General features: G+C 37.7%; 1 protein-coding gene across 1 annotated transcript in view; it reads left to right on the top strand.

Moving 5' to 3' along the window:
• LOC122817593 (tyrosine-protein kinase JAK2-like) overlaps window positions 1–19,512 on the top strand; it is an 876,396-nt gene that overhangs the window by 771,710 nt on the left and 85,174 nt on the right. The window contains exon 22 of the mRNA XM_044090632.1: window positions 3,752–3,869. Within this exon, the coding sequence (XP_043946567.1) occupies window positions 3,752–3,869 (118 nt within the window). The remainder of the gene's footprint in view (window positions 1–3,751; window positions 3,870–19,512) is intronic.

Raw genomic sequence — 19,512 nt, 5'->3', positions numbered from 1 at the left:
GGTGCTGCAGGTTCCTCCCTGAGTGCATGTAGGATGCAGGCTGGGATGTTATTGGGTCCCATGGAGGCTGTATTGTTTGTCTTTGAGAGAGCAGTGATGACCTGTTCCCTAGATATAAGGAGAATGGAGCAAGTACTGGGAATATCCTGATTTACTGATGGGCGGGGAACAGAGGGGTGAAGTTTTCACTGAATCTGTCAGCCAGCAAGTTTGCTATATATATGGCATTTGTATATATTGGGTCCTTGACCACCAGTTCTGAACAAATCTGGGTGCTTCCTTTGAGATTGCAGACATATGTAAAGAAGGCCTTATGATTGTCTCTAGTAGATGTGGTCAATTTGGACTCGAAGATTGCTTTGGAGGATTTCACTAGTGCTCTTATTTGCTTGTTCGGGCTAAGGAGAGATTGCTTCCAATTGGTCACCTGCTCCTTCTTGGTCATGGACAGCATTTATTTCCTTTTGTTATAGAGTTTATTTATTGCACATGCCCACCAGACAGGTTTACTCTTCCTTGCGGAGGATGATTTAGTCCTGTTGGATATTCCTGAGTCCATGCATCTATATAAATGCTCATACAGTGCTGTGATATAGTTTTGGATACTGGTGCCAGTTCCTAGGAGGGGGAAGGGGCTGTGAAGCTGTTTATACCATCCCTCAGGAGGTTGTAATCAGCTTTGGAGAAAGTTTTTGTTTGACCCTAGCTAGAGGTGGTCTGAGGAGATGGTGGCTTCGAAAGTGACCGCTTTACAGTCAGATCTTACCAGGGAGGATGATACTGCAGGGATGCTGCAATGGTTACTCAGTTTGGTTAATACCAAGTCCAAGATATTATCACCTTTTGTGAGGGGGTATCAACTAGCTGTTTCAAAGCATTTGCATTGACAAAATCAAGGAATCTCTGGCCATTTGTGTTCTGGCATGAGTAGTTCTTCCAGTCTATGTTTGGGTAATTAAAGTCACCCAGGATCAGGGTAAAGGGTTGAATCTTGATAGATTCAAAGAGTTCCAGATAGGCTGATTGGACATCTTGGGTCAGATTTGGGGTCCGGTAGCTAGCTATGATTTGTATAGGGGTCTTGTCAATGGTTAACTGCACCTGGAGTGTCTCCTGTGCATCATACTGTTTGACAAGCCTGGAGGTGTGTATGTCTTTAATATATATTGAAATTCTACCTCCTTTTCCTTTACTGCCTACAGTTTGGGGTCTGAATGTAACCAGGTAAGGCTGAGGTGCTCTCCGCAACTTTGAACCAGGTTTCTGTGATTGCACAGATGTCAGCATTTTCCAGGGTTAAGAATGTTTGCAATGAGTGCAGTTTCATGCCTAGACTCCTGACTGTAAGTATGTAAATATTGTAAATATGTAATTACCTAAAGCAAAGAAAAAAAATGTTTTTGCACTCTTACTATGTATACTCTACATTTCACATCTTCCTGACTGTTTTGAACATTGCACTTTAACTCTTGCAATATGTAACCTTGATTGTACTGCCTATGGAGCTTTTCTCCCCGGGCCTCCACTGAAAATGGGTACTTCATGGCCCAGTGGACTTCCCCTGTAATCAAACTGAAAATAAAATGCAATTGAACAGTTTAGAGAACAAGCAGCACCTAGTACTAGAAAAAGCAAGATGAAGTAATAAAGTAGTAGGAGGAAACACAAAAATAGTAAAAGCAGCTGAATAAAGTGTTTTTTTTTCTTGTTTGTTTGTTTGTAAAGTGAAAAGGGAGAGAGGGGGAATAGAAGGTAATTCAAGGTTAAGGAACTAATGGGTTTGGCCTTCCTAAATTATCTCTGTATTAGGTAAAATGAACTATGAGATGGGACTGGGAGGAACGTCAAAGATCATATTTACGGTAGGGGCGGGCAACATCAAAAGCCACCAACTTTAAGAGCACAACAGCAGTCGGGTGAGAGGGTGGGAGAAAAAAAATCAACCAGAGGTCAGCAAATATATAAATACAGACACCAAAAAGTTAATAATTCAGTCAAGCAAATAAATAAAAGCAGTGCAGTACTGTTAAGCAAATAAATAAAACCAGTGCCATACTGTTAAGCAAATAAATAAAAACAGTGCAGTACTGATAGAAACACTAAACAGAAAAAGTGCAAAAAATATACTTATGTCAGCTCTGTAATTCCAGATTGTTTAAGACACACTCTCAGTCAGGCACACTGGGGCTTCTAGCAACATAAGCAGAAATTCACACAAAGGTAATATTTTTATACTAGCAAGATAAAAGAACGTTCCAAAGCCACACCTCAATTGTACAACACAATCAGATAACACAGAAGCTGTTTGACCAGTTTTTCCACTCTGGAATGAGTTCACCAGAAAACCTCTGCTGCCCCAGAAACTTGTAAACAACCCCCATGTGGAACCAGTTTGTCAAGCTAAAGTGCTGTGCCAAATGCCTTAGATCAGAAATAAAAAAATTCAGCAAAGCTCAGGAAACAAAAATTCAAGCAAATGTCAGCAAATATGTAAATGCAGACACAGAAAAATAAATAATTTGATCAAGCAAATAAATAAAAGCAGTGCAGTACTATTAAGCAAATAAATAAAACCAGTGCAGTACTGTTAAGCAAATAAATAAAACCAGAGCAGTACTGTTAAGCAAATAAATATAAAGAGCGACCTAATAAGGGATTCGTATATTAATAGTTGAAATGAAAATGTCACCTACCTTTGTAGTGACAGCAGTTCAAAAACTGCAGATTGCATTGAGTGTTGTGTCATCTGGCAAACATTTTTATGTGTTATTTCTGGTGGAACTGTTTAAAGATATAGCTGCCAAACACGGGGCTGTCTTTCCCACATATCATTGCTTTGAGTTACAAATCAGAATTGTTTTGTTTACCAGTGTGAAAGTGTCCTGAAAGCAGAGTTGCGGGGCCCAATGTCGACTTTACAGGTCAGAAGCACTAATGACTTTAATGTTGCTATATTTATAAATGATAAGCAAAGAGGGCCGATGAGCACATACATGTGTGAAGGAGGCAGTAAACGGTGTATGACCCAACAGACACACAGCAGCTGACACCTCACAAAACCTAAATATCACATCTGTACTATGCTGAGCCAGGTGGGACAACTGCAGAGTGGTAACTACAACTTTAGGCAGAGGTGGCAGAGCACAGGGTTTTCTAACTTTTAACTTCATAGATTCTTATGGATGCCCATCTGATTACCTTTCAGTAAATTTCTGGTTCTGCCTCACTGTCCAATTCAATAACATGCTTTGTTTTGGAGGGGGTGGCCGTACTGCAGCTACTAGATGCTCTTAGGTATTCCAATACAACAGAAAACTCCATGTCTTCTTTTTGGGAATTGTGCAACAACTTAGGAAGAGATCTTGATTTGGAAGTACTTTATTAGGTGGGCATATAGCAAGGTAGGAATGATCAGATCAGGCAGACAGACATTAGTAGCATGCTGTTAAATACTCCAGAAGGCAACAAAACCCTGCAATAGTAATCAGCTTTAAAGAGGGGAAACAGACCCTCTCACTGTCTGCAGAGGGCACTGTTTATTGGAATGGTCATCCACTAAACATTATACAATGGCAAAGACAGAGAGAGAGAGAGTTGAGAGAAACAGAGCATAGATCACCTAGTCAGTGTATATAATGTGGCAGTTAAACTCTCAGGCGCTGGAGAGTCTTGAATCTGTTACAAGTGCTAAAAAACATGAATGCTAGCTTAATGCATTCAAAAATAAATGCCTTCATTATTTTCTTTCCAGGTATGCACCAGAGTCTCTGTCTGACAACAAATTTTCCCGGGAATCAGACATCTGGAGTTTCGGAGTTGTTCTTTATGAACTCTTCACATATAATGAAAAACGAAGGAGCCCTCCCATTGTAAGTACCAATAAACAGCTAAATATTTTGTTTATTACAGTTTTTAAATGTGAATCGTCTGAATTGTTTGAAACATTCAGGTTGAATAGCTGAAGCTGATTTGACCACATTTATGGAGCAGATAACTACAAGGTCACAACCACACCATCAAATTACAGACCATATGAGTTGAAAAATGCTAGTAATCTGTTTATGTCATTAGTAAAACATACATTTGAAGGTTGTAGACCAAATCTGTAAAGCACAAAAAAAATAAATAAATAAATACTCATTTACAGGTTAACCCATGGCAGCAGGTGTGGGTCCTTTGTGAAAAATTATATAAGAAACACTGAAAAAACAGTAGGCTGTAAGTACTTGGGGTCAGATTCACAGGCACAAGCCAAGGGTATATAAAGGTAGTATACCCCAAGGTGTAAGGGTACTGAAAGTTCGACTACAATTAGTAAGGCGCAAGGGTACTGAAAGTTCGACTACAGTTAATAAGGTGTAAAGGTACTGAAAGTTTGGCTACAAGAAATAGACATCCAATTCCTCTTATAGTACAGCTCACTCCTCAAACCTGCCTGCTACGTTCAGTGTTATGGAGCAGCTCGACAAAAGTGTTTTTTTACATGGACAAGGACCCGTGCAGCCTACATGTGTGAGGCACACAAACCTCATGTTTGCTGTACATTGGGGAAGGGAGAAGCTTCCCAGAACAGCTGACAGCAGTCTCAAGAAACCATTTATTTCACTCTGACATTGGCACATAGGTGATTTCTGAGTTCTTAAGTGCTATTTCAACAAAATGTAACTGAAATGAACTGAAAATTCATGTTTCCGAAGTAATATGTTATTTAGCAGGATGACAGCAGTAGGAATGCGATGCACATACAGATGAGTTACATAACACAGATAAAAGTGCTGTAGTGGTTCAGGTGTTCTGAAGAAGAGTACCAAAACTGCCATTGAACGCATATATGCCGATTTGCTCTGCTGTGATTTTGGAATAAACAGAGGGATGCACTGTCGTAACCATATGTTACTATGTCCTGGCATTCTTGGTGCTATCAGGTTATGAGTCACCCAGAACTACACAGTTTTGCACTCATGTGTTACAATGCACTGGCTCTAGGTTAGTTACTAATTCCCCTTCATACCTTGTTTACAACGTACATGTGGGGTATATACTCATACAATGTTTTGTGCTGTAGATTAATTACTGACTCCGCTTTATACCTTGCGTACCATATATATATATATATATATATATATATATATATATATATATAATGTCTGTAGAAATTACAGTTGTGTAGAATCTTATAGTAGATGTCTTTCTCTTCACTGTTGCAGTATTCGATACAGAAGGGATGTCCCACTCCAGGCAGCCCATCAGTTGGTCAGTATAAATAAGCTTAAAAGAGAGCTTGTTTGCACCATATGTCACATGTATGCTCCCCACACCAAATGTAGGGCATAAAAGGGACACACAGATGCAATTAAAGGAAAACAACAGGATATTAAAGCAGATTCCCCAACCTGCTGACTCTTCCAGTCCCTGTTCTTTGATAAAGCTTAAAAAAATCACCCTTGCAGCTTTAAAAAATAACCCACTCAACTGTTTTTCCTGTTCTGCTTCCTAGCTTTCTATACTGTTTTTGTTTCACTTTGCAAACCAACTTGAAAAACCAGTAGCTGGCTCTGAAATTATGATGTCACATCTGCCATCTGCTCTTGCTCTAGCTATCGGGATGTTTCCTCCCCCAAAGTGAGGTAATCCCCGCCTGATTTGCATGCTGTATAGAAAAGCCAGTGTTCCTCCCACATTGTGATGTCAGACCTGCCTTACCCAGCCCACTCAACCTAATAAAACCCATGTGGTGTGTGGAACTCCTTTTCATTGCACTTGTATCCTGTCAACTGCATTTGTTTGAGGGACTACCGAAAAGTTTGGATTGCCTGCATTTTCGTCTGCATTTTTTGCTTCATTGGTAAGATAAGTCTTCCTAGTGAATTAAAAATGTAATTTTACACACAGCCCCTGTTTGAATGCACTTCTAGCCCTATTTTGTGCTGCCTGATATAGTTTATGCTTCTGTTTGAGGGTGTCACATGGTTCACTAGTGTATGCTGCTGCCGACTATCTAGATTAGCCTTCTGTTGTATTTGCTTGCTGCTGATATATAATTATATGTATTTTGTAAATTATTATTGTATTATGGTTATACATTTTGTACTGCGGTGGTGGTGCTGCGGTAGCGTTGTTGCCTCACAGTTAGACATTGTCCGTTCGATTCTCAGTTAGAGCTTCTTCTGTGTGTCGACATGCGTGAATGGGTGTTCCTTCGTTGAAGATTGTGCGTTAGGCCCGGCAAGCCAGCACGTAAAACTCTACTGCCAATCATTAGTGGACCGGAGTTCCGCTGTGGTGACCCCTAACCAGGAAAAGCCAAAAGACAGTATGGTTATACATTTTATTTGATACTGCTGGTTCTCGGTTAATTATATAGTCGTTGTGTTCCTGTGTGTGAATGCTGCCTTCTGTTTTAGTCAGGTCACATGGTGCATGCTGAATTCGGCTTGGTGAGTATTATCTGCGTTTATCTTTGATACTGATACTCAGAATAAGCCGTCTCTTCTTTTTTTTTTTTTTATGCAAGTGTTGGTTTATATTGATAGCTCGCATATTTATCACTACTGCTGCTCGTTTGTTTTTTCTAATTTTCGTATGTTATTAATGATCATTTCGGCATCTGTGTGTGCCGTGCTTGTTTATATATATATTTTTTTCTGCTGTACGTTAGTGTTTCATGCAGCCGTTTTAAAGGTTAGAGCGAGTTGGACTGCAATTGCGATGTTCTCTCATCAGCAAGTATCATGTTTACATGCCCTTATTTTGCTGTGTATGCTGTGGGCCATATTTGTGTGTGCCGTTATCCTCTACATTTTTGAAAAGCCCCCTCACCCCGAAGAAAGTTTCTCTTTCATGGCATATTCTGAACCAAGTTAGGCACTGCTGTAGATATTTTAGCTCTGTGAGCTGTTCTTGGTATTGTAACACATAACACTTCTGTTTAAAAAATCCGATTAAGTGTAATGTTGGTGTAGGTCTGAAACTGTTCTAACTGAAACCGCTGAGGTTTGGAAGGGGATGTTCATCATGTTTCACTGTTGCAGTCATTACTCTTGGGTTATCCTGCTGGCAGGCTACCCGCAGTCGGTCTGAATTTCAAAGTCTTGGTCTGGCGTCGGTTGCTGTCACCTCTTCCCTGACGTCAGTGCACCAGGGGTATAAAAGATGCAGCAGACACCATTTTCTCCAGTCTTTCTTGCCACGCGATGCCCGAAACAGAAGCAGTTTGCAAGTGTCGGTCGGCCGACTCCTGAGATTTTCGTGTTCGAATTTCAGATCCGAAGTCTTCATTTAAAGCTAAGTACCCTGTTGGAGAAACTTTTTCCTTGCTCCACACCGATGTCAGAAAAAGTTAATAATTGTATTTCTTGTGGGAAGCAAATACCTTATAAGGACTTTCATTCTTATTGTATTCCTTGTCAAGGCCCTGATCACGATGTTGCTAATTGCAGGTTTTGTGCTAGATTTAACCAACACACTATTAAGCGTCGGTACGATTTTGCATTTCATTACTTTGGCCGAAGATTTAGTTACACGTTGTCATCGGATAGCCATCCAACTACTGCAATTTATAAGAAATGCAAGGAAAAGAACAGGCATCCGAGGTCCAAAACTGATGACAAGGCTTCTTCTAAGCCAGTCGCCGGTTCGCCAGTTCTCAGTGAGGCACTTTCGCAGCCCCTGACACCTGCTACCTCAGAGCAGCAGGCCGCTTCCGACTCCCACATGGAGCAGATTAGGCCACTGGAAACTCAAGATATTGGACACTTGGAAAATATTCCCTCAGATGGGTCCAGAGCCGCTGAGCAGGCATCAGCTTCTGAGGGTGTTTTCAGGCCTACACAGTTATATGTAAAACCGACTACAGCTTCAAAGGCAAAGACTAAAGCACCACTAAAGACAAAGAAACAAGTGCAGCAAGCCCATGGACAGGCCTCCATGCCTAAAAAACAGATGCTCAAAATGGCCGAAGACCTAATTACTTTGATCAGGGGTTCCCATCCCCCTCCTGATAAGAGGCCTAGGCAAGAGACAGAATATGAATCTTCAGATCAGGTTTCCATTTCCTCTGACTCCTCTTCTGAACAGGAATACTCTCTTCCTCCCTATGAGGATTCTGCTGCTGAAGAATCTATCCCTTCAGCCTCTCCTCCTGAGGATTATTCTTTTGGGGAAACCCTGCATACCATGAGGGAGCACTTCCACTGGGAGAGCCAAGACTACTCAGAATCTAAGAAAAGGCTCAGAGACTTTCTTTTACTACCTCAACACAGGCCTCTTGCTATCCCCCCTGTTTTAGACATTGTAGATGATGTATTTTCAGAGTCCGGCCTGTCTCCTGACTCTTTACCCCCTGCACCTGTTAAGCCAGACAGATACTACAGGGTTCCAGATTCACATAAATTTCTTAATAAAATCCCTGCTGCTGACCCAGAAACTATTTCTCAGGGTCCCAAAGGGGTTAAGGCTTCCACTGCAAAAAACCCTATCCCCTCTTATAGGGATTCAAGGGCACTGAACAGATGGGGAAAAAGGTTTACACTTCTGCTACCTTGGCTGTGAGGGCTTTAAAGTGTCAATTTCATATACTTAAATATCAGCAGTACTTAATGTCACTGCTTAAACAGAAAATATTAACAAATTCTGAATGTGCAGAAAACAAGGAAATGCAGGATTTATTGCATGCAACTGAACAAGTGGGAAGGCGTACTTTGCAATGTGGTTTTGATTCTCTGGAGGCCTCTTGCAGGGCCGCTGTTACGGGTTCTATCATTAGGAGGCATGCTTGGTTAAATGAACAGAATCTGCCTGATCATGTTAAAGCTAAATTATTAGATGCTCCATTACAGCATGATACTTTGTTTGGTGTTAAAGCAGAAGAGGTGTTGAAGAAAATGGAGGACAAAGCAAAATCTATACAGACAGTTAAGGATTTATTACAGGTGCAGCCACCCAGATTTAGCAGGAACTGGCCCACAAAGAATTGGTCCTTTCCAGTGTCAGACAGGCCACAAAGAGGCAGATACAGACTCCCCAGAGGCAGATGCTAGCCCCAAGGCTCATACAGGCCTAAACAATGGGGTGCTTCTACCTCCAAAAGCGGAGAAGACAAATCACAGCCATACAGGAAACAGTCCCAATGACTTTCCTCTGCCAGCACCAAGCACTTATCTTTTGACAGCCCCCTTAGGGGGAAACCTAGCACTTTTTTCACAAAATTGGCACATGATCACCCAGGACAAATGGGTCTTGAATATAGTGTAGAGGTACAAGGCCCACTTAGTTTGGAAAGGAAAGGTACATTTTGTTGTCACAACTGTAGTTGTTGTGGTGATATCATGTACAATGATATCAATAATGCTTATAAGAATAGTGTTTTTGTGCATCCAATAACTAATAAGACCTTCACATTTCATGTATCAGCTACTTGTGTAACTAATAATGTAATTTATCTCGCAACTTGTACTGCCTGATCCGCTTTCTATGTAGGGAAAATGACTAGAAAATTAAAATAATGCATAATAGAGCACAAATCTGAGATAAGAAGGGCATGTGAGAACAATGCTCTATTTAAACATATAAATACATACGGATCGAATCATAGTTTTAAGTTTAGGGTAATTGATAGTGTTTGTATATCAAGTAGAGGTGGCGATATAGGAAATTCTCTAGAAATAAGGGAGTTTGAATGGATTATTAGACTATCAGCTGATGCTCCACCTGGTTTAAATTCCACTGTTTCATTGAAGCCCATATTGGTTAGAATACAGCGTACAAGGTTGAAATAATGTACTGTAATTATTGATGTTTTATAATTATACTTGTATTTTAACACATTTTTTTGTATTATATTGCTTTGAGTTTATGTATCGATTTTCTTTTGATATATGTAATTATGTATATTTTTATTATACATATATATGTATTTATGTAAGAATGCATCATAAGGTTGTTATATTTGATCATATGACTTTTGGGCTGCAAGTCATGTGATTGTTTCAGGCTCTTATATAAATGGTTATTTTTATAGACCTGTATGAAGCATTGAGAAAGGGTGTTTAACCTGAAAGCTTTGTGTCGTATAAAGGTTTTCTGCTCAACTGTGGTATTTTTTTGTTGGATATATTTTTTCAGCTAGTTGTTATTACTCTTGAATATAGTGTCTCAGGGCTACAGGTTACACTTTCACACCCTGCCAAGGGCAAAAGGTATGCCAGACCTGCCACACAATCAATGGGCAGAGGCACAAAAGCAAGTTTCATCCCTCATGGACATGAGGGCCATTCAGCAAGTACCACAGCAAAAGCAGAGACAAGGATTTTACTCGAGACTTTTCTTGGTACCCAGAAAGGACAAAGCCTGGAGACTAATACTGGACCTGTCTATTCTAAATACATTTCTGGACGTCCCAAAATTCAAAATGTTGACTCTGCAGCAACTTCTGCCCATGCTGGGCAAGAAGGCTTGGCTTGTAACTTTGGACCTAAAAGAGGCATACCTGCATGTCCCAATCAGACAATCTTGCAGAAGATACCTCAGATTCATAGCTGGCTCAACGCACTACCAATTCTCTGCACTGCCCTTTGGCTTATCTACTGCGCCCAGGGTCTTCTCAAAATGCCTGGCACCAGTAATTGCATTTTGCAGACAAAGAGGAATTCAAATATATCCTTACTTGGACAACTGCCTTATTCAAGCAGAGAACAAGGGCATTCTACTAAAGCATCTGGCATTTGTAAAAAGATTACTAATTTGCCTAGCGTACACAGTAAACGAAAAGAAATCAAAACTAGTACCCTCTCAAGAGATAATATTCCTGGGTGCAAGCTTAAATACAACTACCCAGATGGCTTATCTCACGCCAGACAAGCAAAGGCAACTGACTTCTTACTTCAAAATGTTGGCAACAAAGACCCAGTTATCTGCAAGAAATATTCTGTAGGCTTTGGGCTTCATGGCATCCTGCATTCTGCTAATTCCATATGCCAGACTGCATATGAGGAAACTACAATGGTATCTAAAAAGTGTTTGGACTCAACATTGCCACAGCCTGTAAACATTAATTACCCTCATTCCTGCCTGCAACAAGAGTTTTGATGGTGGGCACAGGCCTGTCACCACAACAAGGGACAGCCATTCACTTTACCCACAGCCAGGCAGACACTAACAACGGATGCATCAGATTATGCCTGGGGGGCCCACATGGCAGAAAAATGTATTCAGGGCACATGGCCCGCAAGCCAGATGCATCTTCACATCAATCAAAAAGAGATGCTAGCTGTTCAAAATGCCCTGACAGCTTTCAAGGATCTACTTCATCCAGGACAACTACTGATAAAGACGGACAATACTACAGTCATGTGGTACATAAACAAGCAGGGAGGCACACACTACTACCCCCTCTGCAGACAAGCCATGACTTTGTGGGACACAGCATTGACTTATCAAGTTCTTCTGAATTGCCCCAGAAGAGAACAGTCATCATAGGACAAAGGGGTCCATGCACATCCAGAAGGAAAAATGCAGAAAAAAAGAAGAGGGGTTGGAGGAACGGAGCGAATACTGGAACAGTGAAGAGAAGGACATCTACTTTTATGGTAAGATTCTACACAACTGCACTATGTCCTTCTATATCACTGTTGAAGTATCCAATACAGAAGGGACATTTTGTTGGTACAAAAAACGAATCGGACAGCTGGGCAGCTTCTATACCCTAGTTCTGTAGCCAAAAATTGGAATGTCCTACCATTAACTATTAGAACTACTTAGAATCCTGCTTCTTTCAAAACTTCTCTAAGAGACTATCTATGTTCTATCTGGAATAAAACCAAACTGCTTTTTCTTATTACTGATATTAATGTTCAGTATGCAATAATGCCAGGTGAATGCCTCACTATTCTAATGCCAGAAACATCTATGTAATGTCAATCTCTTTACCTTTGTTGTTCCTTATTTATGTCAATTTATAATTCAACCAACTGTTAACTATATTACCTTTGCTACTCTTGAAATTTACTCATTTTTTTATGTATACACCACTATGTTCATGTTATTGTGGAGGCTTACTCCCCGGGGTTTCAATGACAACGAGCACATAATGGCTCAGTAGACTACCCCAGTAAGCAAATGCAAATAAATGAAATAAAATAATAAATAAAAGCTCAAGAAACAGAATGGGAGATGGAAGGCTGAGAAGAGTCCTCAATAAACCCACACAAAATAGTTTCAGCAACGCCTGTTCTGGCGCTAGAAGCCATATCCAACTTATAATGCTTAGTAAAGGTATACATGGAAATACAGCTTCAAGGATGGCATTGGTATCCACCCCCTTGAAGTAGGCACCAGAAGAGGCAGTAGCCCTAGTGGAATGCGCTCTAACAGAAGCAGACAAAGATTTGTCATGAAAAAAATAACAAAAGGAAATGGCCTTAGATATCCAGGAGGAGATGGTTTGCTTAGTAACAGCCAAACCCAAAGATCTGGGATAAAAGAAACAAAAAGCTGATCAGACTTATGAATAGTCCTAGTCTTACTCAAAGAATACCTGAGCTGTGCAAATCCAAGATATGCAGAACCCTCTCAGTAGCAGACCGAGGAGAAAGGAAAAAGGAAGGGAGTTGTACCGAGTGATTCAAGGACGATGCATTGACTACCTTAGTCATAAAAGAAGAATTAGTATGAAGGGACGCCCTGCGAAAAAACAACTGAGGAGAAAGGAAAAAGGAAGGGAGTTGTACCGAGTGATTCAAGGACGATGCATTGACTACCTTAGTCATAAAAGAAGAATTAGTATGAAGGGACACCCTGCGAAAAAACAAAAAAGGAGGAATAGCTGGAAGGGCCTGGAGCTCAAAAATCCTCCGAGCAGAAGTAAGAGCCAGCAATAAAACAGTATTCCAGGTATAATGTTACAAAGAAGCCGAATCTGCAGGCTCAAAACGAGCCTGAGTTAATTTTTCCAAAACAAAATTAAGGTCCCAAGGAGAAGGAGTAGGCTTTAAGAACCAATGAAATCTCCAATACACACTGACAAGCAGGAACACAAACCGGAACATCACTGATAGGACACAAAAGCTTCTTTTATTAATACACGTTCTGGTACCTTGACTTCTTGCCTTCTGCTGGAACATTTTAACATTACAAATGTGTCCCTATATAAACACCTATCATTTTCAATTATTCAATTAATTTTAAACAATTTAATAATTAAATAATTATCATGCTACTGGACAAATTTTGTTTGCTGGAGAGACTGATGATCAGGGAAGTAACACTTTATTATGATAGCAAACTGCTTGAAAAGTACATTTCACTAAATATCACTCTGAGGGGTCTCCGAATTGACTACTTGCCAGCCAGTGACTTTACTGATGACGAGAGTGATCTTCTGGCCGACTGGAGGCAGGCCTCACTTTAATGCACTCTTGCTTGGTTGCGGGTCCTGATAAGAAGGAATGCTCGAAATATGGAGAAATTTGTGGGGGAAAATTACCATGCTACAGGACACATTTTCAAATGAAATTCCCCCACAGAGGTACAAGCAAATGCTTGAACAGATTAATTCTAATGTACAAAAAGCAGAGACTAACATTATTGAACGTAAAAAGAAAAACTTAGTAGGGACATAAAAGACTGAAAATGGTTTAATTTACATTCATTCACGTAGAGGGCATGCTAATAATCATCAGAAGAGCAAAAGGTCAGTGTCTGAAGTCCATGATTCATCTGTTTCTTCAGGCGAACAGTTTTCAGGGAGAAAAAGTGTTTCTTTTAAAGAAGTTAACTCAGAAGTATCCCTGCACTTGAAAAACATGATGGAAGGGCAAGGACAGGTTCAACAACAATCCAGATGAAAGCCGATAAGGGGAAAAAGCAACGGAAGAAACAAGAAGAAGTAAGACTGTTTAATTTAAATCAACATGTCTGTAATAGACTTGTAAATCATTCTCATGCTTCGTATAGTGCTGTCAGTTATGTTAACAACATTACTGGTGTGCAAGATGGTGCTTATTTAACCCTTGAAATGTCTGGAGGGGCTCAAGAAATATGGAATAAACATGAAGAAGTAAGATTGTTTAATTCAAATGAAAATGCATGCGACAGATTTTCAAATTACTCTTCTGTTCTTTATAGTACTGTTAGTAATGAAAACAATTTGAATGTAGTTCAAGATGATGTGTATTCAAATTTTGAAATGTCTATAGAGGCTTATGGTAATGAAGCAGAAAGTAATGCAATGAAAATTATCAATCTTACTGATGTTAATATTTCTGATGTTACTGAAAGAGTTTTACTTAGAGGGGCAAAATTTGTACCCACCAGAATTCCATCTTTGGCAGATACGATTATAGATGTTAAGAAATTTGTTGCAATTTAAATCTTAAAGTGTTTTTTCAAACTAGGCAGGACATGTCTCTTGCTGATGAAGAAAATATTAATGAATCTTCTGAAGAAAATGATTTATTGAATTTAAATATTTATGAAAATGAAATGTTTGAAACGTGTGGGTTTTGGTAAAGGGAATCAAAGTGATGATTTACAATATAATGTTTCATCTGAGCCATTTTTCACAGAATATGGATGTTTAAAAATGCCTAAACTGACTTCAGATAGTAGTTTTATGCCCCCCAGAACTAGTCAAGCTATTAATGTGTATGAAAATCTAGTGTGTAAAAAAGTGGAAAATAGTTATGGCGAGTTTGTAAAGAAATTTGATTCTTATAATTTAAGGAAGGAAGAGTGGGTGACATTGCAGGAACTTAGGTCAAATTTAAATGGGATAGTATACAAAACAGCTGATAAGGGAGGCAATTGGGTAGTCATAGATTATAGATTCATAGATTAGTACTAAGCTAACTGCCCTTGCGAGCCATTTTAAGCCTAGCCAATTATCCTTTGTGAGACTCAAACCCTGTACCTTGTGTTTGTAAGGCAAACACCTTAACCATTAGGCCATCCTATGAGTACAGCGCAGTATGGTGAAATGGTTTCAAATATATTATCTGAAGAAGGATATTATGTTAAATTGCATATAATCCTTTATAAAGATTTTCAACAGAGTTAGATGATATATTGGAACGTGGAGAAAGATTTGTTTTTTTGAAACATAAAGATGTTAAAAAAATGATTGTCAATACACCTAAACATCCATTTATGTATGCTATCCCCAAAATCCATAAAAGTTTGCTTAAACCCTCCAGGGCAACTGATTATTTCAGGAATAAGATCTTTTCTGGAAAATGTTAATATATTTTTAGATTTTCATTTTAAGAAATACCTGACACCCATACCCTCTCATATTAAAAATACTCAGCAGATTTGTCAAGAATTGTTTAATTTAGAATGGGAAGAAGATTATTTTTGGGCAACAGTGGATGTTACCATTTTGTATTCTAACATTAATAAAAGATAGAGTGTGGAGGCAATGGCCAGGAAAATGGAGGAAGGGCCACATTCGGCATGTTTGCTGACCCTCCTTGAATTTTGTTTGACCAATAGCTATTTCACATGAAGGAATTCATTTTATTTACAAATGTGGGGAAGAGCGATGGGGGCAGCTTTTGCCCCATCATATGCTATCATCTATATGGGTGACTTTGAAAGCCAGTTTATGGCATTACAAGATTATTATGTGAGAACTGTAGTATAACAGATGATTTGTTATTCATTTGCAAGGGTGATCTGTCTGAGTTTGTGGAATTCATGGAAACTGTGAGTAATAACCCACATGGATTGAAATTTACCTGGGATATTGATAGGGGGAGCATTTCATTTTTGGATTTCATGTTTTATGTAAACAATGACAAGAAGATACAGCACAAACCATATAGAAAACTCACAGCTGTTAACAATTTCCTGCACGCTACAAGTATGCACCTTCCTCATTTGATTGAGTCATTACCATATTAAAATAATCTTTATGAATACCTCTGAAGCTGATTTAAAGGAAACAAACTTGAATGAGATATACAATAGATTAAAGAACAGATGGTATGATGACTGAATATTGCAAAAAGCAAAAAATAAGATTACAGAAACAGGTGAGTACAGTGTAAGGTTTGGTGGAAATTACAATGGAAGAAAAATCAAATATAGTACAGAGGATGGAGAGGGAGAAGACACATTGTTTTTTTGTTACAAGATACTTTGATTTTTCTCCCATTTTAGAGAGAATTGTTAGGCAAGCATGGAAAACTGTTAGTGAGGATAATTCCATTGGATCTTTGTTTCCTAAACACATAGTGTTTTCTTATGGTAGGTACAATAATTTAAAATAATTGCTGAACAGAAAAGGTTTAAATTCAAAATGCTTGGATGTAATAGGTAAAACTGTTGGAACCTATAGTTGTGGTAAATGTTCGGTATGTAACTGAGTTAAAAATTTAGATGGTAGAAAGATTAATGGAAAACTGTATAGGGCCAACCAACGAATATTACAATTGTTACAGCTGTTGAGTCATCTATATAATAGGTTGTGACTGTGATCCAATTTCCTGGTATATTGGTCACCAACCAGGAAAGCCAAAGTATGAATTTTGGAGCACTTGGGTGATGTGAAAAGACAGAGGTTAGAGAGTTCTGTTGCCATGCATTTCCTGTCTAAACATCAAGGGTCAGATAAGAGTTTATTCTTTAGTATTATAGCATGACCAACTTATAGTTATGGGAATTTTAAAAAACAACTAAACAGACTAGAGAGTAGAATGATTATTAATTTCCACACTTTATGCCCTCATGGAATGAATTTGGAAAATAATTTGAACATCTAGATAAAATGAGTAAAGTGTAATATTTTATTATATTAGAAAATTCATGTATTAGGATATGAATCAGTGATATTTATAAATATTTAATAAAATAAAGGAAATTTGGAAGCATTGCAATATAAGAATATAAGATTTTTTATTGTTAAACAGCAGTGGATGTAGTCAGATGTAAGATAAATCGGGGGGCGTGGCCAAGGATATACACAGGATAGCAGCAGATTTCTTCAGCTCCACCAATTTCATTACACTGACAGGAATTAATTACTTAAAAATTAATTTTTGAAGTAATTTTATTTCTAAATATGTTTGTTTTATATAGTTCTTGAACTATATCTAAAAAAGAAAGGAAATCTTAACAATATTCCTGTCAGAAATCACTTTGGAAATTTTCCTGTCAGTTTATCAGTCTGAAATGAGTTCCAGTAAGACAAATTCTCAAGACTCCAGCATCAAGAAAGAACTTCAGTCTCTGATAATTATAATCCAGCAACTTACTGCTAAGATGGATAAAATGGATACTAAAATAGACACCTTCATAGAAAAAACTACAAAACAAATAGACTTGTTACATATAGACCTGCAACAACAGAAGATCCAGATGACAGGCATAGAAGAAACTGTGAATGACATGGAAAATAGAATACAAGAAGAGGAAATCAACATTGAGTTTCTGCTGAAACAAAATACACATTTACAAACAAAGCTGGATGACCTGTAAAATAGATCTAGGTGCAATAACATTAGGATTTTTGGACTGCCAGAAAATATTGAAGGTAACAATATTACTTCTTTTTTAACAACATGGCTCCCTAAAACTTTAGACTTACCAGAAGCATTCTCTTTTGGTATCGAAGAGCACATAGATCTATAGCTAATACTAACTCTAACAAAAACTATCCTAGATCAGTTATAGTTAGATTTCTATCATCTTTTGATAAAGAGATGGTTCTTAAATCTGCTTGGGCTAAAGCTCCTGTTAAGATTAATGAGACAACTGTGCGTTTTGACAATGACTATTCTTCCATGGTAATAGCTAAAAGAAAAGTTTTTCTGCCACTAATAAGGGAGCTTAAAAAAGCACAGTTTAAAACATACCTTCTGTTTCCTGCCAAGCTTAAAATCTTCCTTCCTGATGGTCCAAAAATTTTCGATGACTTAGACTCTGCTTTACTGTTTATCAAAAAAAATAAGATTTTGGATAAAATAGAAGAAATGGAATGGGCTAGTCCTTCATTAAAGAGACTGGCAACTGAAACTTCGTGAAAGACTTCAGAGAAGAAGAGACTAAAAAACAAATGATTTGTTCTATTTTTTTTTCTCTCATCATTTTATTTCATTATTAATCTTTTTAAATATAGTTCCTGCATTTCCAAGAAGCAACAAATATTTTGAAAAAGATTTATTCAAAGTTATTCTCTGTGTGCAAAGAAATGTTTTGTTTCATAGCTAGTTAAAATACCTGGAGATTTAATGGCAAGTTGTGATTCAACTGGTTTCTCTTTCTGAAAAGGAGAAGTAAGGTCAGTAATTTGATACATTTTTTTCTTTATCTTTTTTTTTTCTTCTTTTCTTCTTTTCTTTGTTTAAACAATGACATTCTATTTAGATTATGTAGTGGGTAAAGGGTGGGGGAGGGCAGGGAGAGAAGAGTAATGAAAATATGATTAATAGAATAATAACATATTTATTCCTTGTAAAAAGTTTATATGTTCTTCAAATGCTATTCCTAATTATACTTTCTTGATTACACTGCTTATGCTTGTTTGTAAATAATCTGTCATGCTTTAACTAATAATAATTAGAACTAAATAATAGTAAATAATATGTTTTATTTTTAACTCTATTAATATAAACAGTAAGTAATATTCCATTGTATATACTTCTTATAGATTTCTCTTACATTTTTTTATTTCTGCCTTACACCCTTTTACTTTCTACTCTCCTTTTCTTTTCTTTATTAATATATAGAAATGCTTTTGATCATATAGACACAGTAAATAATAAGATTTGCATAAAAATTGAGTTGGGACAAAATATTGAGTTTTATTACTTATTAATAATTTTGGGCTTAATTTCACTTACATAGAAGCTGTAATAACCTGTAAAATACATTGTGAAGGTTTTGTCATGTTTAGATGCATTTACACTGCTAAATGAATGTTTGTCACTAGTTTTTAATAAGTTTCCTGCCAAAATGTTAAGAGAGACAATCTGGGATGTGGGCTGTCTCATGCACAGTGTCCATGAGCTACTTCAAAAGCTTCAACTCTCAGAATTCTCACAGAGAAGCTGAAAGCAGCTAGTCTCACTTTTGACCTAGATATCACACTGACACATCACAGATTCAGGAATGACACTCTACCAAGAAATAGAAATGATACAAATGCGACTATGTGAAGGAAAATGAACTCTTTAACATCTAAATGTGAGTTATTTTATATCATTACTTAAATATCTATGTTATAATTCATAAAATATGTCAGTTATAATGAATTTAAATGATACAGTTTCTTGTAGTAAGTAAATGTCTTATTTTAGAAGGCATAGAAAATGAAACATTTATTCAAGTGTTTTTGAAAATCTACTTAACAGCAGCTTAATAATCTGTGTTAAAAACTTATGTTCCAAACATATACATCACTATAACTCATTTAATTCATCTGATTGACAAGCATAAATAATTTTATAACTCTATACTGGAAGAAATTGTCATGTGATATATTTTAAAGCAGTAGTATAGCATGGTTGTAAAATCTGG

Source organism: Protopterus annectens, chromosome 13.part0 (assembly GCF_019279795.1).
Source record: "Protopterus annectens isolate FY-2018-M chromosome 13.part0, PAN1.0, whole genome shotgun sequence".
Lineage (NCBI taxonomy): Eukaryota > Metazoa > Chordata > Ceratodontiformes > Protopteridae > Protopterus > Protopterus annectens.
This window is presented reverse-complemented; position numbering and strand designations above follow the sequence as displayed.